At 37.1% G+C, this 22031-nt stretch overlaps 1 protein-coding gene across 6 annotated transcripts in view; it reads right to left on the reverse strand.

The window, feature by feature from the left end:
- The window catches only part of ASCC1 (activating signal cointegrator 1 complex subunit 1), a 111651-nt gene that overhangs the window by 51767 nt on the left and 37853 nt on the right, over positions 1-22031 (reverse strand). For all 6 annotated transcript variants that reach the window (XM_070489831.1, XM_014840277.3, XM_070489836.1 and 3 more), the window contains exons 6-7: positions 9139-9275; positions 2863-2982 (exon numbers count right to left, since the gene is read on the reverse strand). In XM_070489831.1, the coding sequence (XP_070345932.1) occupies positions 2863-2982; positions 9139-9275 (257 nt within the window). The remainder of the gene's footprint in view (positions 1-2862; positions 2983-9138; positions 9276-22031) is intronic.

A 22031-nucleotide genomic window follows, 5' to 3' on the forward strand; every position in this document is an offset into this window, starting at 1 on the left:
TGGTACAAAAACAGGTGCACAGATCAATGGAACAGAATTGAAAGCCCAGAAATAAAACCACACATCTATGGACAGCTTATCTTTGACAAAGGAGCTGAGGGCATACAATGGAGAAAAGAAAGTCTTTTCAACAAATGGTGCTGGGAAAACTGGAAAGCCACATGTAAAATAATGAAAATTGACCATTCTTTTTCACCATTCACAAAAATAAACTCAAAATGGATCAAAGACCTAAAGGTGAGACCTGAAACCATAAGGCTTCTGGAAGAAAACGTAGGCAGTACACTCTCTGACATCAGTATTAAAAGGATCTTTTCGGACACCATGCCTTCTCAGAGAAGGGAAACAATAGAAAGAATAAACAAATGGGACTTCATCAGACTAAAGAGCTTCTTCAAGGCAAATGAAAACAGGATTGAAACAAAAAAACAACCCACTAACTGGGAAAAAATATTTGCAAGTCATATATCTGACAAAGGCTTAATATCCATAATATATAAAGAACTCTCACAACTCAACAACAAAACATCAAACAACCCAATCAAAAAATGGGCTGGAGACATGAACAGACATTTCTCCAAAGAAGATATACGGATGGCCAATAGGCACATGAAAAGATGCTCATCATTGCTGATCATCAGGGAAATGCAAATCAAAACTACACTAAGATCACCTTACACCCGTTAGAATGACAAAAATATCTAAAACTAATAGCAACAAATGTTGGAGAGGTTGCGGAGAAAAAGGAACCCTCATACACTGCTGGTGGGAATGCAAACTGGTGCAGCCACTATGGAAAACAGTATGCAGATTCCTCAAAAAATTAAAAATAGAACTACCATACGATCCAGCCATCCCACTACTGGGTATTTATCCAAAGAGCTTGAAGTCAGCAATCCCAAAAGTCCTATGCACCCCAATGTTTATTGCAGCATTATTTACAATAGCCAAGACATGGAAGCAACCTAAGTGCCCATCAACAGACGAATGGATAAAGAAGATGTGGTACATATATACAATGGAATACTACTCAGCTGTAAAACAGAACAAAATCATTCCATTTGCAATAACGTGGATGGACCTTGAGGGAATTATGCTAAGTGAAATAAGCCAGCGAGAGAAGGATAATCTGTGTATGACTCCACTTATATGAGGAATTTAAAATTATGGACTAAGAACAGTTTAGTGGATACCAGGGGAAAGGTGGGGAAGGGGGTGGGCACAAAGGGTGAAGTGGTGCACCTACAACATGACTGACAAACATTAATGTACAACTGAAATTTCACAAGATTGTAACCTATCATTAACTCAATAAAAAAAACAAAACAAGCAAACAAAAAGACAACATATGACAATAAATTGAATAGACAAGTAGATATACGAACTCAGCTGTCTTCTAGTAAAGAAATTCAAAAAATGTAAAACAATGCCTATCTTCTCACTAAACTTTTTTGGTTTGGAAAACAGAGCGATGTTTCATGAAACTTACACTATTATATAAACAAGAAATTACTTTATTACTATTATTTTAAATGAATTAACAAATATTAAATTTCTCAGTTTTAATTTCTAATAAAGTAAATATTGATAGATATAACCCATATAAACAAAAGTTCTTTGAGGTCCTCAATAATTTTTAAGAAATAAAAGAGATTATGAGGCCAAAAAGTTTGAGAACTGCTTATCTTATCATTCACTGTTTCCGTTCCCAAAGTTGAAAAGTAATCTGCCCCATACATAGTTAGTTCTAAAACATGGTGAAGGCATTTGGATAGTTATGACTTAGAAAACAAAGTAAATGATCCATACCATACATCAAATTCTAACCTGGTAGAAATCTTCTGGGATGTCCTAGTATATGATCTCCTGTTCAATAACAATATGCCCCTAATTTTTAAGGCAGGGTCATTAGTATGCTCCTCAGGCACATGCCAGGTATCTAAGACAAGAAAAATCTGGTCTAGAAACACACATGAAAAATGATTTTTTCCTCTCTTGGCCTCAAAATTCACTTCCAATGGAATTGAGATAGAAGATAATTGAAATTATCAATTCTAATTGAGATAAGAGAAATCTTATAAGAAATCTTCTGAGAAAGCAAATCAATTTGGGGGCCTACCTAGACAAAAAGATTTTCTCTAAAGAGTTTCTGGTTCACTGTGAGCTCTGCTCTATCCTGCCCTAATGAGAAGACCACACAAAAACAAACTTCCAGTTCAAGTTGGGCTCCTCTGCTCACCAAAGGCCTTGAGTGTTAAACAAATAAACGGCATTAATATCGGAAATGGCTCTGGATGCCTAGGCTAGGCTCAGAAATAGCCTGGGGTGCAGACCGAGAATCCCTAGAAGAGATCTAGGTGTGGTAATAACAAAAGTAAAAAACAGAATTTTTGATGTATGCTTTGATAATATTAATACGTGCCAAGCACTGTTCTAAATATTTTATGTAGATTAATTTAATCTTAATAATCCTATGAAGTTTGTATAATTACCATCCTCATTTTGTCCTGGTATTTACTAGCTCTGCATTATGTCACCTTTGAAACTACCATCCTAAAATGCCATCCTTCCTGCTTCCTATTATCCTGGAAGACATGAAGGAAGCACTGAATTCCATAAAAACTAGATTACTACTATCAAGATCTACCATACAGGTAATTCAATAATTATCAGACTAAAAGTCTGATCCTTTTTCCTACAACAAATTCCCCTTTCAAGATATTAGCTTACTATTTTAAGAAAAGAAAAAGAACTGACACACTCTTTACAACAGTAAGATCTCAAAGAAAAGGAATGAAAACTAGTTCCACAGATGCTTTTATGCATCTTCTGATTGAACAAAGAAGTATTCCAGAAACATACCTGTTGGAGCCATCCTTCATATGGACTTTGGCATAAAGAACATCTACCATGCCAGGATCATCATTCATGTATTCTATCCCTGCCATCTCTACTTCCAGGGGTTTGCCCCCACAAATGTTGCTGCAAAGGAAAAAACGTTAGATTTTTATAATTGCTTAAGCTAAGAAGGCTGTTATAGTTTTGAAACACGGTTAATATACATAGTCAAATATTGCAAAATGAAGGGGTTTTTTTACTAACATTATCTAACCATCCTTCTAATTTCAAAATTAATACACATTCAATGCACACAAACTAGAAACACAAGTATTTCCAAAGTCATACTATATTTACCCCAATACCAGTTTATTAGTACTCTCTACCAAAAGCCAAGCGATAAGTTCTGATTGACAAAGACATTTACTGTGTTGCTCATCTCTCAGGTCTCACTTCATTATTTCCACATGTTGCAAAAAGTATTTCATTCATAAAACAACGAGGTGTTATATAACAATGGAGGTGTAAACTGGTATCACATCTTTAAGAGCAATCCGGCAATATTTATAAAAAGCCTTCAAGAATAGAAGCCCTTTGCCCAAACAACTCAATTTCTAGAAGGCAAACATAAGGAAAAAAAAAATTATGAAATCAGCTACATATCCAACCATACTTGAGAAAGTAAAGTTCTTCTTTATAGAAAAATTCCAACTGATAAATGCAGAAGTAATGATGGAATTAGACATTTTACAACCCCAATGAAATAACAGATCACAAATGGTTGCTAAAAACTCAGGCAAAAGGCTGAAGAAAAATAAAGAGATCCCTACAAAGGAGAGCTCCGTAAACAATGGATCAGGCTGACCACACCTGAACCCACCAATCAACCTTATCACACACACAAAAAACAACCAGACAATATGTGCCTCCTGATATGATGCAACAGGAATATACTCATACCCACGAGAAATAATTTGTGCATAGGGTTTTGACTGAGGCATTGTTTGGAGTAGCAAAAGATTAGCAATGGACTAAGTATCTAATAACATGGGACTGATTAAATAAATCAGAATACTATGAGCAATAAATAAGCCATATATACTAAGAAAGCCTTTCAGACACTGATACCTAATGATTATCTTTTTAGGTTAAAAAACGGTGCACAAGAATGTGCACGCTATACTACTATTTGTGCATAAGATAGGGGTAAGAAAACTTACATATATATATTTGCTTGGACATACACAAAATCTCTGGAAGGAGACAAAGAAACTGCTAACATCTGTTACCTTTAGAGAGGAGAGCAGGGTGCTTGGTGGGAAGCAAACTCTTCACTGCACACTCTTTGTACCTTCAAACTTTTGAACCATGTAAATGTATTATCCATTAAAAAGTTTCAAAAAATATATGCAAAAGAAGCCAAACACAAAACTGTACATACTGAATGTTTCTATTTATATGACATAAAAGAACAAGCAAAATTAATCAATGGTAATAGAAATCAGAACAGTATTTACTTCTGGGAGAAGTGAATTTAGTGGAAAAGTGCATGAAGGAACGTCATAGGGTGATGACAATGTCCTACATCTTGATTTGGGTGAAGTTACATGGTTGTATACATTTGTCAAAACTCATCAACTACACTTGAGATCTGTGCATTTTACTCTAAGTAAATTACACCTCAAAGAAAAAATATATATATACACGATATAAAAAAGTGTGGGAGTATATACTTTGAACTGTTAATGGTAACTATCTTTAAGTGGTAAGTGATATTTTTATCTGCAATTTTTGGCTTTTCTAAAACTATCATGTATTACTTATATGTTAGGTGAAACCCCACCATACTGCTTACTTCCCAGACCCCTTAAAAACAGACTTATACTTCAACCAGAAAAGGCCTTGCTGTGCCAAGCTGAAACCCAACTAAAAATCAGCTCACTACACACAGCCTTCTTGAAGCCCTATGAGGCCAGGGACTCTATCCATCTGGTCCACTCCTATATCCCCAGCAGCTGGTTCAGTACCTTATATAAAATGGGTATTCGATACATCTCTGGTAAACACTGATTGAATGTTCTGCTATAAAGGGAAAAGCTGTTCTGGACAATTCTGAGAAGGAGGTGGACACATGCCTATATTGTCACTGAATAAAATGTGGTACTGGCTCAAAGACAAAAGGATGTTAGGATTCATCAAAAGACAATTACGAAAAAGCAAAACAAAAAAGTTCTCTTGATATTGAATCGAGGTCATAGGGAGACTCTTTGTAGCCTAGGAATCCTATGATAAAGATTCCCTTAAAAATTCAAGGCCATATTATTGCACAAGACCAGAATTTTTCTCAGTAAGAAACTAAATAACTCAACTATTTTAGACAGAGACTTGACTGAGAAAAATGATGGCCTTGATCAAAAGTATCACTGACACCACCTCTAATAAGTGGGACATTTCAAAACACAAGCCAAGCCCTGAGGCCTGTAGCTTCAATCAACAATACAGCGTAGCTTCAATCAACAATACAGCGTATCTCCATTCCAAGTAATAGCCAAAGAAGTCAATATGAAAAACTGCCATTCAATCCTATCAAAGTACAGTCAACAAAACTTATTTGAAAAAAACAGTTTAATGGTAACCATACACACCTCCACATTTTTTCAGCTCTAACCCTGCATAGTTAAATCACCAGAAAGTACCATACCATTGGTTTAGTCTCCCACTAAAATTATACTGGTTTATTTAATGTTATATCCTCAATTTCTAGGAGTCAATACAAGAAAGAGTGATGTGAACAATGTTTTCGTATCTTCTGTAAAACTCCTGTTGAAGACACGGCTTATCATCATTCTGGGTTCTTAATGTTATTTACCCAACAAGTTTTTCTTCTACTGAGAACCAGAAAAGGATTCTCTCCTAAAAAACTGCTTGCTCCTTTTTATCAGATGAAAACTATAATAATTACTGTGTTTCTTTTTGGAATTTAGTTCCAAGTATACTGGTGCTTGAAGATAGTACTAAATTTTAATGCTCAAGTACATTATCTTACCTTGGTTTTCAGGTAGAATTTTCTCCCCATTCATCTTTATGGTTTCTGATCTGACTTTAACATTTCTTTTGTATATATGTCCTCACTAGAAACTACCTCAAATCCTTGGAAATAGATGGGCTATCAAGAACAAAAAGATGAAACAGGATCCAAAGCCCACCTTGTGAGCAGAACCAGAAACTCTTTGGACCTATCCCTAGGATGTACCAAGAGGGAGATTAGAGAGCAAGAGAGAAACCCAATGGTTTGCCTGATAAATGCTCTTTGTCCTGGTGACCAAACTTCATCCCATCTAGAACACCAGTGAGCAGACTTCTCAACCAGTGAGAGACATCTGAGGCAATCAGGAACCAACATTTGTCCATGGGTATTCTTCCTCCTTTTCTTCTCTCCTCGTTCTTGTCCCTTCTTAACTTCTTATTTGGTTTTCCCTCAGGGCTGTTGAGAACCCTTAGGTATAAGCTGAGTGACAGTGGAGCTAAAGAAGTGCTGCCTATTTGTCAGACAACATAGTTACTTAGGGCCACTGCACTGCTTGTGTTCTGCAGCTCACAAAGAAAAGTCACAAGGGACACATTTACAGCTTCAGCGTTTTACTGAACACTGTGAATAATTCATTCGAAATCTATACAGCTACATGAGCCCTTAGCCTGAAAAGTGAAATCAAAGTTCTCTTTCTGGTCAAGTAACAGACCTTAAATTCAAAAACCATGCCAAAATTTAAAACAAATATTCAACTATCCATTTCTTTAAAATATCTATCTATCACTACAGTTTTAATTAAATTCCAAGATAGCTACATTTAACATCTCAAATTAAAAAGCTGTCAAATTAAACTACAGCACATTATATACCAATCTCTTCATTTTCGATGTTTTCCATTTTTATATTTTAATTTGGGATCACAAATAAAGAAAAAGAAAGTTAGATGAGATATTTTACTCACTAGGGCTTTATTGTCGTTTTTTCTTAAGGAAACAGTTTCTTCCTTTTAGAAAAACAAAGCACTTCTAACCAACTCAAACAACCAATTATAACTCTCACTCATCTTCTCAGAAGTAAATTAATTTTGCACTATATACTTTTTAAACAAGTGTGTGTGGCAGAGGCGAAGGTGGGAGGAGAGGGTTGGGGAGGCTTGCTTTACTTGCTGGTTTCAAATCTTTCCAGCTTTCTGAAAAGAACATTTTCAAAAAAATTTTTGCCTGCATGCAGATTTTTGGCAGGGTAAAGCTGTCTTATTTCAAAGGCTTTGCTGAATTTGAAAACTACAATTACTGTTTTCATCTTGTCATGTCAAAAATTCTTAGGAACCATTAAGGCTGCTCTTCATTTCCTATGCACACCAACCCTGACATGCTTGAAGGGCTTGGATTTGGCATTTAGTCATAAAAGGCACCAAGAGACACAAAAGGGAGGAACTCAGCTAAATCCTCACACAGCTCAGGATAAAAGTTCAGTGATCAAAAACCTGTGACCTGATTTTCATAAGGTAAAAATACCAAATACTTCTCTAAACAAATATTCTACCTACCTTTAAGTTTTTTCTTAGCAGGACTATCTAATGGCAGCCAAAAAAATACAGCTGCTTTCAGTTTTGTTTAGGAAAACGTAAAATCTGAGAAAAAGTTAAAGTACTGGAACTGATTCTTAAGCCAGGTAAAATTGCTCTGCTTTGTAAGATAATCATAAAGTTTCATTTTGTGCAAGGAAAATTGTAAATATGTAATTAACAGACCAAATCATTTTGAATTTTGGTAAGGTTGAGAGAAAAAGAGTTATGTCCATCACACAGCAAAGAACAAGACAAAGAAGTATATTTTGCTGTTTAAGATTCAGAAAGAATAAGCAGACTGCAAACCAAATCTGCTTACGATATTGCTCAAGAAAAATATCTTGTCTTCAAAACAATTAATGAAAAAAGAGAATTAGTCCACAAATAAGTCATCATATTACACAGTTGCATATACAACATAAATTGAAAAAAAATTTAAATCATTTTACCTTGTTTTACCCAATGAACCAGGTAACTCATTTCTTTCTATAAGGCCATGTCAGAATAGCATGGGACCTGTATATCATAACTAAGTAAAAAATAAAACTATGCAAGTGAGTCAGTTTTCAAATTTCTCTTGTTCTTCATCAATCTTAAAAGGAGTAAAGGGAGAGGGGGTAAGAGATGATTCTTTGAAATAAAGTTGTTAGGTCAGGTGCATGCATAAGGTAAAATTTTACAGTAAAAAGTTTAACAACTCTGCCTCCAGAACAGCAATGTTTGTTTTCCCTGAGCCAAAACAGATTGCTTGGACAGTTTTTGGTATCCTTGCTGACTCAAACAAAATTACCTGTATTAAAAAAAGAAAATTAAAGTCTGCATTTCTGAAATACAATGAAGACCTTCCCAGGGAATCATGTTATAATGTGTGAGTTACTGGGGTAAACAGAATAACAGCCCTCCAAAGATGCCCATGTCTTGCTCTCTGGAATTTGTACAAATGCTACCTTATATGGCAAATGACTTCTGCAGATACAATTAAGGCTAAAGACTTTGAGGTGGGGAGATTATCCTGGATTACCTGGGTATGCTCAGTCAAATCAAGCAGTCTTTAAACAGAGAACCTGTCCCTGCTATGGCCAGAGAGAGAGATGTGACAACAGATTAAGGGTTAGAGAGATGCAGTGTTGCTAGTGTTTAAGATGGAGGAAGGCGGTCACTAGCCAAGGAATGTGGGTGGCCTCTAGAAGCTGGATTTTAAAGGCAAGGATATGGATTCTGCCCTAGAGCCTCTGGAAAGGAACATAACCCTGCTGACACCTTGATTTCAGCGCAGTGAATCCACATGAGACTTCTGTCCGACAGAACTATAAGATAATAAATTTGTGTTGTTTTAAGCCACCAAGCCTGTAGTAATGTGTTACAGCAGACAGAAAACTAATACAGCAGCCGATACTCTTCAACAGACAATGAAGAGAATTGCCTTTCAGAGAAAATAATGGGATATTCTGTGAAAGAACAAAATCTGTCAAGTGAACTAGTATAACAAAGTAGCGTCTTTCTGTAGAAATTTGTAAATATATGCTTTAAATCCATTTTAAACCTTTCCTACAATGATCCAAAGTTCTGTGTTATAAATGAGTGAGTCAACAAACCTTGTTCCCATGTCACCCAGTTCCTAGTCCAAAAACAAGTCTGTGACACCAAAAAGAAGCCAGTACGGGGTGAAAACCCTTCCCCACTCCTGTGGACTACTCACTCAATGAATTCCTCTTTACACTGCTGTAGCATCTCACATGTCTGCTGGATCTCTTGCTCGCTCAAAAGCACCAACATCCCAATAGTTAGGTGAAGCTTTTTGGGATTCTGGAAAATGGTGCCATCAACCCCGTGATCCTGTTATCAAAGGGGAAAAACAAGAAACTCAGCCAAAACAAAAGTAAATGGTAGGAATAGAATTCAGAGTCCAGAAATAAACCCACACATCTATGACCAATTGATTTTCAACCAGGGTGCCAAGAAAATTTAACGGGGAAAGAAGAGTCTCTTCAACAAATGGATGCTGGAACAATTGAATATTGACATGCAAAAGAATGAAGTTGGACCCTTAACCTCATATTATATACAAAAACTATATCAAAATGGATCAATGACATAAAATATAAGAGCTAAAACCATAAAATTCTTAGAAGAAAAATAGGGGAAAGTCTTCATGACCTTGGATTTGGCAATAGATTCTTATGTGTGACACCTAGAGTATGGACAACAAAAGAAAAACAGATAAATTAGACTTCATCACAATTAAAAACTTTTGTGTATCAAAGGGCACTATCAAGAAAGTGAAAAGAAAATCTGCAGAATGTGAGAAATATCTGTAAACCATATATCTGACAAGTATCCATAACATATTAAGAACACTTACAACTCAACAACTAAAAGACAAGGAACCCAATTTAAAAGAAAGAAAAAAAAACTTGAGTAGACATTTCTCCAAAGAAGAAATACGAATGTCCAACAAGCACATGAAGATGTTCAATTTCATTAGTCATTTAGGGGACTTCAAATTAAAACCAACAACGAGTACCATTTCACACCCATTAGGCTAGCTATAATCAAAAAAATGGAAAATAGTAACTGCTGATGAGGTTGTACTTAATAGGTAGGGGATTTCCTTTGGGGTGATGAAAATGTTTTGGAATGATATATAACTGGTAGTTACATAACACTGCAAATGCACTAAATGCCACTGAATCATTTATTTGAAAATGGTTAATTTTATGTTACATGAATTTCACCTTGATAAAAAAGTATTTTTTAAAAAAGGAACTGGTAGCCTAATGGAATGGTATGCCCAGGAAAAACTGAATGCCATCTGAATGTGGGTTCTAAAAATATCTTCCATTCCTTATCAGCTTTATTAGTTCCAGAGCAATTGGGTCTCTTATAGACTTCCCCAGGGAATAATATATTCTTTATAAAAAACACTGTTTCGATTTTAGCAGACACTGCAGTATTTTCAGGTAAAATACTTAGTGTTAAGAATCAATTCTCAAACCAGCCCTGATGGCCTAGTGGTTAAAGTTTGGCACCCTGGGTTCATTTCCTGGTTGCAGAACCACACCACCTGTCTGTCAGTTGCCATGCTGTGGCAGTGGCTCACAAAGAAGAACCAGGAGATCTCACAACTAGGATATATAACAATGTACTGGGGATTTGGGGAGAAAAATAAGAAAAAATCCTCCCATGCAAAGAGATGAGTGAAAAATTAATTTGGAGAGATATCCAGACATTGGATTTGCCACATCAAATATGGTCATCCTTTTCTTGTTTCATCATTCTTTGCACTGTAAAACTTGTGTCTCTGGGAAGCAGAAAAGGTAAATATACATGTGAATACCCCTTTTTAAAAAACTGACATGAAATTCATTTAACATACAATTAACCCTTTTAAAGTGTACAATTCAGTGCTATTTGGTGTATTCACAATGTTGTGCAACCATCAGCTCTCTTTAGTTTCAAAATTTTTTTAATACCCCATAAAAACACTCCATACCCATCAAATAGTCACTCCCCATTCCCCATCGCCTAGTAATCTCTAATTTGCTTTCCGTCTCTTTGGATTTGCCTATTCTGAATATAGCATATAAAAGGAATCATACAATATATGACCTTTGTGCCTGGTTCCTTTCACTTAGCATGTTTTTGAACTTCATTCAAGTTGCAGCATGTATTGGTACTTCATTCCTTCTTTTATCCCATTTTATGTATATAACAGAATTTGTTTATCCATTCATCCCTTGATGGCTACTTGGGTTCTTTCTATCTTTTGGCTATTGTGAATAATGTTGCTATAAAAACATTCCTGTGTAAGTTTCTTTGTTGACATATGTTTTCAATTCTTTTGACTATATACCTAGGAGTGGAATTGCTTGGTCATATGGTAACTCTATGTTTAACTTTTTGAGGAACCACCAAACAGTTTTCCACAGCAGCTAAACCATTTTACATTCCTAGCAACAATGTATGAGGGTTCCTATTTCTCTACACATTCACCAACACTTAATATTTTCCGTTTTTTATTTTATTATAGCCATCCTAGTGGGCGTGAAGTGGTATCTCATTGTGATTTTGATTTGCATTTCCCTATTGACCAATGATGCTGAATATATTTTCATGTCCTCACTGGACATTTGTACACTGAATCCTAAGGATTCGCCTATTCAAATCCTTTGCCCGTTTTCTTTTCATTGTTGAGTTGTAAGAATTCTTTATAGACTCTAATAATAATCCCACATCAGATCACGAATCCCTTTTGAAGGTCAGGCAGTCTCAAATTTCATTAAACTCATTCTGCAAATGAAGACAGGGAAAAAAGCTGAGAATCTTCTTCCCCAACAGGAGCAAAGCAGGAATTTGATCTTTGAATTGCAAGTTCTTATCCCATAATCTGATCCCTGCACTAATAAACCACTCCAAAGGCAGAGAAATGTATTTATCAAATGCAGATAGCTTATATCCTGTTCTTGGTTTGTCTAAGACTGCCTAATTTTTGCCTTGGCAACAGGAGTTAATAGATTATTCATCCTCTAAGTGTTAATGGAGCTTGAGCTATTTTTACATGTGATGAAGAGTTTTGTGATTCCACACATCAACCCAAATTGCCTCACTTAATGAAGTGATTTTTAAGGAACAATCAGCGTTAAATGTGCAATGCTTACCAACCCAGCTGCTCTAACCCATAGCAGAACCTGTCACTTTAGAAAGTCATGCAAAATGTTAAAAAGCCCCGGAAATGATTCCAATATGCACAACTCCACCCCAAACTACAGTTGAGAATTGTTCCCCTAGAAATAAGAGCTAATATTTTCTGAGCTCTTACTCTTCTCTACGCATCTCCTATGTACTTTATATACACAAATATCCCACGAGGGAAGTAGTATTATCCACATTTCACAGGTGAAGGAACTGAGGCAAAGAAAAATAAAGCCATTTTCCCAAAGTAACACTGCTAGGAAGGGATGAAACCAAAATTCAAACTCAGGCAGTCAGGCCCCAAAGCCCATGCTTAATTTTTTTTTTAATTTAATTTTTATTGAGTTAATGATAGGTTACAATCTTGTGAAATTTCAGTTGTACATTATTGTTTGTCAGTCATGTTGTCGGTGCACCCCTATACCCTTTGTGCCCACCTCCCACCCTACCTTTCTCCTAGTAGCCACTAATGTGTTCTCTTTGTCTGCATTTTTAAATTCCTCATATGAGTGGAGTCATACAGAGATTGTCCTCCTCTATCTGGCTTATTTCACTTAATATAATTCCCTCAAGGTCCATCCATGTTGTTGCAAATGGGACGATTTTGTTCTTTTTTACGGCCAAAGCCCACACTTTTGATCAATATGATATTGATATATCAAAAGAATGATCCAAAAAAGAAGAAAATAAAGCATTAATTGAACTTGATCAAAATCCGAACCTGTGAATCCCAGGGCCAACAAAGTGGAGTGCACCAACTTAACCACTACACCACAGGCCGGTCCCGTATGCCTTTTCTTTTTAAGAGCATCCTAGCAACTCTGAAGCAAATTTTCATCTATAACTCAACATGCTGAGAGCTATCCTCGTGGACTAGTTCAAGAGTGGTCATCTTTTATTTGACCTTTCCTATTTGATGACTTCCCAAAGGTCTTTCAATCTATAACATTAAAAACACCATGTACACATAGAAATCTTTGTAGATGATAAAGTTGCTATCTCAAATCACTGTTTTTTGTTAATAAATTATGTTTGGGCAAGTGGACAGCCGTTTGGAAAACAAATACAACTATATCCATTCCTTGCACCACACACAAGAACGAACTCCAAATTAAAGACTCAAATGTAAAAAACGAAACCATACAGAAGAAAACATAGGTGAATTCCTCTTTAACCTGAAATGTAGACAAACTAAGACTAGAAATCCAGATTCAATAAGAGAAAAGACTGAGAAGTTTGAGTGTCTATAATAGAAAACTTTCACGTGGCAAAAACCATAAGCAAAGTCAAAAGACAAACAAAACACTAGAAGAAAGTATTTGAAATACGTATATACCACAGATAAAAGGTTAATCTCTCTAATATGTAAAGAACTTTTAAATATCAAAGGAAAAATGCACAAGAGCAAAAGACAGACATTTCACAAAAATAAAGATAAAGAATTACTCAAACATATGGGAAAGATGTACAATTTCACTCATAAAAAAAAGAAATGCAAATTAAAAGTACACTGAAAACCATTTCTTACCCATCAAACTGACAAAAATTGGAAAGCTTGACAATGTGCTTTATTGGAGAGGCTGTGAGGAACAGGCTCTTTTATACATTGCTAGTGGAAATGCAAAATGGTACAACCTCCATAGAGGGAAATTTGGCAATACCTAACAAAACAAAAGGTACTTAAGTATTTACCCTTTGACCTCATGTTATGGACTAAATTGTGTCCACCCAAAATCCTTCTGACGAAGCCCTAACTCCCAATGTGACTATAGTTGAAGATGGGCCTTTAAGGATGTAATTAAGGTTAAATGAAGTCAGAAGGGTGGGGCCCTAATCCAACAGGACTGGTGTTCTTATAAAAAGAGAAAGAGGTATCAGGAGCACACACACACAGAGAAAAGGCCATGTGAGGACAGAGCAAGAAGGTGGCTAACTGCAGGCCAGGAGGAAAGGCCTCACCAGAAACCAACCTGCCAGCACAGTGATCTTGGATGTGCAGACTCCACAACTGTGAGAAAATCAATTTCTATTGCTTAAGTCATTCAGTGCGTGGTATGCTGTTATAGCAGCCCAAGTAGTCTAATTCACCCAGAAATCCTACTTCTGGGAATTCATCCTGAGGATACATTTCCAACAATATAAAATACATGTGCACAAGGTTAGTCACTTCGGCATTATTGCAAAATATTGGAAAATATTTAAATGTTCAAGTATAGAAGATGGGTTGAAAACTACATATAAACACGTATAAAGTGATATGGAGTGATTTTTCAGGACATAATGTTAAACGAAAAAAGCAAAGTACAGAAGAGAATATAGTTTGCTACCATCTGTGTAAGAAAGAAGGGAAAACAAGAAAACACACATATACCTGCTTATTTTTACAAAAAGGAACACAGGACAAATAAACCAGAAAGGAATGAATCTGGTTACCCACAAGGGATGAGGGGAATGGGGTGGAAGGCATACAGGAATATGCGACACTTCTTCTGAGTATGCCCTTTCGGATAGTTTTGACTTTTGAAAGCATGTCGATGCTCTACATATTCAAAATAAAATTAGGGGCCAGCCCCGTGGCCGAGGGGTTAAGTTCACGTGCTCCGCTTCGGCGGCCTAGGGTTTCGCTAGTTCGGATCCTGGGCGCAGACATGGCACCGCTTGTCAGGCCACTTTGAGGCGGTGTCCCACATGCCACCACTAGAAGGACCCACAATTAAAATATACAACTATGTACTGGGGAGACTTGGGGAGAAAAAAGCAGAAAAAAAAATTAAATTAAATCAAGGATGAGAAGAGGCAAAGAAATTACATTTGAAAGCAAACTAAAAATGAATCCAACTGCATTTCAAATGATTATCAAATCCACACTAGAGGGGGTTAAAAAAGGAAGAACTAATTCAAGTACTTATGAACACAATATTTGACTTCATATCTCAGTTTTTGGTAGGGGTGGAGAGAAGTACAAACAAATCCTGAATTCTTTTAGTAGGTTTATTTCTCATAGATATATGGGCAAAGCAAATCAACAACTATTTTAGATGTACATAGGATTGAGCAAATGAGTAAAGGTTTTGACATTGGAAGCCAGGATTCTTACTACAGAAGGAGGGACATAAAAACATGGAATGGTGGAGGGCAAGAAAGAACCCTGTGGGGATGAATGCAATTAGAGGTATCTTTGTGAACTAGGATTTCTAAAATATGCGTTCACATGCATATGTATGTGTGTGTGTATATGTGTGCATAGATACATGCATCTATTTCCTAGCTCTGTCCACTGAAAGGGCCTAGAAGCAAAGACATCCAGAGCATACCTAGCACTGGTGCTTTGGTCTCTAACACCATTTCCCACTAAAAGGAACAAGGATTCCTTAGAGGAATGACTGATTCCAGGGCTTGGACAAGGAAGCACAAGATAAGCCTGGAACATCTTGTTATGCCAGAAAGTATGGAAGTACTGGGGGAGAGGGGGAAAGCATGTCACACAGGAACCAACTTGAAGGGCTCCCCTCACTGGTTAAATCAGGGACAACTTGGGGCCAGCCTGGTAGTGTAGTGGTTGAGTTTGTGCGCTAGGCTTCAGCAGTCCAGGGTTCGTGGGTTAGGATCCCGTGTGCACACCTAGCACCGCTCATCCAGCCAAACTGTGGCAGCATCCCACATAAAATAAAGGAAGACTGACATGGATGTTGGCTCAGTGACAATCTTCCTCAAGCAAAAAGAGGAAGATTGGCAACAGATGTTAGCTCAGGGCCAATCTTCCTCACACACACATAAAAAAAAATCAGGGATAATTTGAGTACTAAAATAATTAAGAAAAGTAATAATTTATGAACTATTGAAAAAATAGGAATGTATGATTCTATATAATAATAGATAGATAGGGGCCAGCCCGGTGGAGTAGCAGTTAGGTTCACACATTTAGCTTTGGTGGCCCAGGGTTCATGAGTTCGGATCCCAGGCACGGCCCTACACACCAGTCATCAAGTCATGCTGTGGCAGGTGTCCCACATATAAAAAAGAGGAAGATGGGCAAAGATGTTAGCTCAAAGTCAATCTTCCTCAGCAAAAAGAGGATTGACAGTGGATGTTAGCTCAGGGCTAATCTTCCTCAAAAAACAAAAAAAAATGATAGATAAGAAGAGAGAGCTTTTCTTACAGTAGAATACTGAATGTCGACTGGTAAATATAGAGAAAACACTAGAGTTGGAAAAATCATAACTTTTTAACCATCGTACCAAAGATTAGTTCAGGTAAGAATCACCAAAAGATGCTAAATCTAAGGAGAAATTTTGTTGAGAAGCATAATATTTGCATAGTCTTAAAATGTCTCCCCAGAAATTGCTTACTGGTTGTAAGGAAAAATAATAGTAACTATACAGTGACAAAATTAATCAAAACCTTGGGGGGCCAGCCCTGTGGCCAAGTGGTTAAAGTTCAGCGTGCTCCACTTCGGCAGCCTGGGTTTGGGGGTTCAGATCCCAGGCACAGACCTACACCACTCATCAGCCATGCTGTGGAGGCATCCTACATACAAAAGAGAGGAAGAGTGGCACAGATATTAGCTCAGGGCTAATCTTCCTCAAACCAAAAAAGAGGAAGATTGGCAACGGATGTTAGCTCAGAGTGAATCTTCCGCACCAAAAAAATAAAAATAAAAATAAAATAATCAATACCTTGACTGGATGGTATAAAAATTAACATTACCAATGAAAGGCATCGTATCTAGATGCAATACGCTGAGAAAGAACATATCATCACTTATGCAACGTTCTAGCCAAGAATGCATAACCTGAGTCTGCTCATGAGGAAACATCAGACTTCAAATGAGAAGCTTTCTATTAAAAAAAAAAAATCAATGTCAAGAAAGACAAAGAAAGGCTGTGGAAATGTTCTAGATCCAAAGAGACTAAAAAGACATAACAACTAAATATAACACCTAATCCTAGGCTGGATCCTGTAGTAGAGGGGAAAAAAATGATGTAATTGACCAAATTAGAACGTGGATGGTAAATTAGATGAAAAGTATAAATGTTAAATATATTGAAGTTAGAATTATATGGTTAATATGTAGAAAATACTCCTATTGTTAGCAAGTATATATTGAAATACTTAGGGTAAAGGGCCATGACATATGCAATGCACTCTAAAGCAGTTCAGAAAGAAAGAAAAAAGAGAAAGAGAATGATAAAACAAAGAGAGTCAAATATTAACAATAAGTGCATCTGAGCAAAGGGTACTAACCTTAGTCTTACAACTTTTCTGTGAGTTTAAAATTATTAGTATCCTATTGCTGCTCTAACAAATTACTACAAACTTAGTGGTTTAAAACAACACAAATGTATTATCTCATTATCTAAAAACAGGAAGCTCTAGAACTTTTCTTCCCTTACCTTACTCTTTGGGACCACTTTAGCAACTTGAGTTCACTTGCCAAGAAAACACTGAATACTGGGAAACAAAACAGAGAGAACACAAAAGAGCAGGAAAAGGAACAGATGGGGTACCTAAAGGGCACATAACCTGAAATCTTTTGGGGAACTCTGAGCCATAAGAGTTGTCTCTAACTGTATTGGAGAGCATATAATTTATATGTAACACTATTGCACAATCGTTTAACAAGTGGAGAAATATCCTAAATTTTACCCTGCCTAGCAATGGCATCTACCAAGAAAAACTTTTACTGAATTATCTAAATTTAACGTGAAACCAAACAATCTTCAAGGCAATGGCATAAATCTCTAGAGCCACTATTTTTCTTTGCTTGGAATATATCATATTCCCACCCACAAGCTTCTTCACTGAAATAAATAAAGACCAACATCAAATTCTTTACTCCAGGGGTTTAATTACACTGGGCCCTGCTCCAAGCTCACCATTACTGAGAGCTGTAACTATTTTACTCCATTAGGTTGGCCACCCAGGCTGGTGCCTGAAAATTCTAATGATGGTGACCTTCCACCCAGCAAGGAGAAGCAAAGGGTGAAGTAACAGGAATTCCCTGGGGCAATTTTGTCTAGACGGAAAAAAAAAAGTGTTTCTTTATGGCTAAGTCACATCTGTGAGCCTCAGTTTCTTTATTTGTTAAGGAGGTCTCATCCAAGAAAAAAATGCACGCAAAAGCTGACTCCACAGGAAGTCTACGTGCAGGCCTAAGCCAGAGTTCAGAATCCAAAGTCATGTTCTAACTCAGCAGTCCCAGGTGCAAGACTTCAACCCTCTCATTGAAACTGCAGCTCCATGATTTACCACTAGCAATCACCATACCGTCACAGGCCCTTCATTGATTTCACTTTTAATCCAGCACTCAGGCTCTACTGGGGCAGAACTGCTGGCAATGCTATCAGCATGAACAATGAACACGGAACAGTGAAAGCTAAAAATGTCAAGCTTGGGGAAGAGGCCAGCAGAGAAAATGCTCCACCATGGAGCATTCTCTCTGGTTCCTTAAAGCCCTGGTTAAAACTCAACCATCATTTCCACGCAGATGGGATACAATGCAGGTACAACTGCCAGAGCTGTCAGCTAGCAGAAGGGTAGCGTCTTTTCAGACTCAGACCCCAAAGGGCTCCACTACATGCGAGTTAAGAAAAGAACACCTATGAATCTGATCTAAACGTGTAGCACCCCGAATGTAAATAATTTATAGCACTCTACCTTGACAGGACATGCTGAGAGCCAGAGACAAAAAAAATCCTCAAATTATATTCAAATTACATTAACAAATATCATCTTCTAGGAACTCCAGGCATAACAAATGTTTGTGATTTAGCTATAAAAGGCCTTTAACCTGGAATACAGAGTCTAGGATTCTAATTCCAACTCTGTTACAAACCAGATGTAACTGGGCAAATCATCTTACTTCTCTAGAGAAGTGAAATCCTACAGACCCTGGTTCCCTCCTCTGTAAAGTAAGGGAAATGGCCTAGTTTACCTCGAAGTCAAAGGTCTTATAAATTTTTTACATGCTCCCACAAAACCTTAATTAAGTACAAAATAGGTATTTGTGAGGGATTCACCAGTTCACTTCCTGATATTCTACGCAAAGAAAGAGAGGAAATAAGCATGGATGCCTTCTCCTATGTTCATTATATTTCCCTTCTTTTTTTATGGCCGAATCCCATAAAATCACTTCTGGGCAGGTGATATAAACCTCATTTACATAGGAAAGTTATTCAAACAAGGTAGACTGCTGAAAAGAGCATTTGGCTTTGCAACCAGACAGGCCTGGGTTCAAATTCTAATTCTGCCCCCTATCAGCCGTGTGACCTGAGGTGAGTTACTCAATAGCCCTGAAACTCAATTTCATCATTTATGAAATAGACAACATTTCCTTCTCAGGGTTGTTCTGAGGAGTAAGAGAAATATGTATGAAGCCTCTGTTACACAGTGGTATGGAATAAATACAGGCTTTCCTCTCTTCTTGCTTTTTACATGACTATGCAACACTTTAAACAAATAGCACCTTTGTTCTCCCTTTTAAGCACCATCAAGAGCTAAATTAGGCTCTGCTGAGTCATTTCTATTATTCTTTCTCTTTTTTTTTTTCTGCTTTATCTCCCCAAAGCCCCTCCCACCCCCGGTACATAGCCGTGTATTTTTCAGTTGTAGGTCCTTCTAGTTGTGGCATGTGGGACGCCGCCTCAGCGTGGTTTTGATGAGCAGTGCCATGTCCACGCCCAGGATTCGAACCAACGACACACTGGGCCGCCTGCAGTGGAACGTGTGAACTTAACCACTCAGCCACGGGGCCAGCCCCAGAGTCCATTGTTAGTACATACTATAGAGCCCGGCAAATTGTAGACATTTAATAAATAGAGAATGAATGAATAAAAGCTAAACACTTGTCACAACAACCATCTCCATCCAAATGGTGAAATATATGAATTTTATAAATATCTCCTTTTCTTACTTTCCTACCAAACATCAGAACTCAGGAGTTTATAACTTTTATTACAACCAAAGACAACTATCTCATCTTCATTCTAAATTAATTCATAAGATAATTACAAATCCTGCCAGTCCCCTTATACATGAAGAATCCTAAATTACACACTAAAGCTTTTATATATAAATTTTCTTCTTCAGTGAATAATACTAAATGGGAAAAAATAATCCTACCTGGGGGGGGAGGACCCCAGATCCATTGGCCATTTCTTCCCAGCGCCAGACTTCATACTACAATATGAGAATTATGTAGTTTCTGGAACTACAACCTATTCAGGTTCTCCAGGCAGCCTAAGAAATCCCCTGTTGCTTCAGACAGATCTATAAACCTTCAGAATGCTCTACCAAACAGAGTTACTGTTTTTCATTACTGATGTGCTTTCTACAGGACCCTGCTGTGAGATAAAATGGAATTATAGCAGCATTAGCAGCTGTAGAATGATTGAGAGATATACAGGGTTTTAATATACTTCTTGAACTCGCAGACAGTGAGACATCTTTGAATCTTAATGCAAGAGAGTAGAGAATGAAAAAATAAGGTGTAGTTTATCCGCACATCACATAGATGAAAAACACCTTGCTGATGTCCGTGAGCAGCTAAATCCTACATGAAATACTCAGGTTTACGGAGCTAAAGCACAGGGATGATGGTGATAATGTCTGTAGTCAAACAACATTTCTTATATAATTGATCAGCACAAAGGAAGGTGATTTCAGGAAATGCTATTCTAAAAAGTAAATTCACAGATTCCTTGGAGAGTCAAGGGTGAGGTCAAGGACAAGTCTGCTACCAAATAAAGAGAGAAAAGAGGCCAACTATTTTAAAAGAAGAAAAAAGAAGTTCAAGGAATGGTGAGGGAGGGGCCGGAGGAGACCTGGGAGTAGAAAAGTTGTCTGTTCTATCAAATATGTGACCTTCACAACAATGTCTGAAAATAAAAATTAATAGCTGTGGTGGGCAGAATTCTAAGAATGACCCTCAATGACCCTCACCCTTGTGTGATCCCCTCTCCTTTGACTGTGGGTGGAACCTGTGAATGTGGTATCACTACTGTGATTATACTATGTTATATCACAGTTGACCTTAACATAGGGAGATTATCCTGGTGAGCCTGATCTATACACACAAGCTCTCTAAAAAACAGAGTTTTCTCTGGCTAGTGGCAACGTCAGAGATATGAAGCACAAGAAGGATTTGACAGAAACTAGAAGGGCCACATGTCAAGGAAACGGGAACTTCAGACCTACAGTCACAAGGATCTGAATTCTGCCAACAATCTGAACAAACCTGAAAATGGATTCTTCCCCAGGGCCTCCAGATAAGAGACCAATCTGGCCAACACCTTGATTTTGGCCTTGTAAGACCCTAAGCAGAGCATCCAGTTGAGCCCACCAGGTCTTCTGATCTACAAAACTACTGCAGTATTATGAGATGATAAATGGGTGTTGTTTTATTTAAGTTGCTAAGATTGTGGTAATTTACTACACGGCAAGAGAAAACTAACACAATAGAGTATGGTACAAATGTAAACTAATAAACTCATATTTTAATAGTATCTTTCACCCCAGAGAATCCAAAAGGACCTGATATATTTGACATAAGTTGTAAAGGAGAATAAATTCATCTTCTCAAAAAAAGAAAGAAAAGAAACAAAAAGATAATTTTTTTTTTAACAAGATAGTCTCACCTCCTTCAGTCCTGATTCAGGACTGAAGATGGATACCTCTAACGAACAAAAGTCCTTCTTACATGATATTTGATCTATATAGTATCTTTTCTTAACAACTAGGGAACAGGATATGATTTGGAGTTGAAAAACCCAAGCATAACTGAGAAAGCTCTGCTGCTCTTTTTTAAACCCTCAAATACTGTGCAAATTACTACCCAATTCTAGTCAAGACTGGTCCTAATGAAAATACCTGCTGAAAGACTGGTGCAACTGGTTAACAGAC

This window comes from Equus asinus, chromosome 2 (assembly GCF_041296235.1).
Source record: "Equus asinus isolate D_3611 breed Donkey chromosome 2, EquAss-T2T_v2, whole genome shotgun sequence".
NCBI lineage: Eukaryota > Metazoa > Chordata > Mammalia > Perissodactyla > Equidae > Equus > Equus asinus.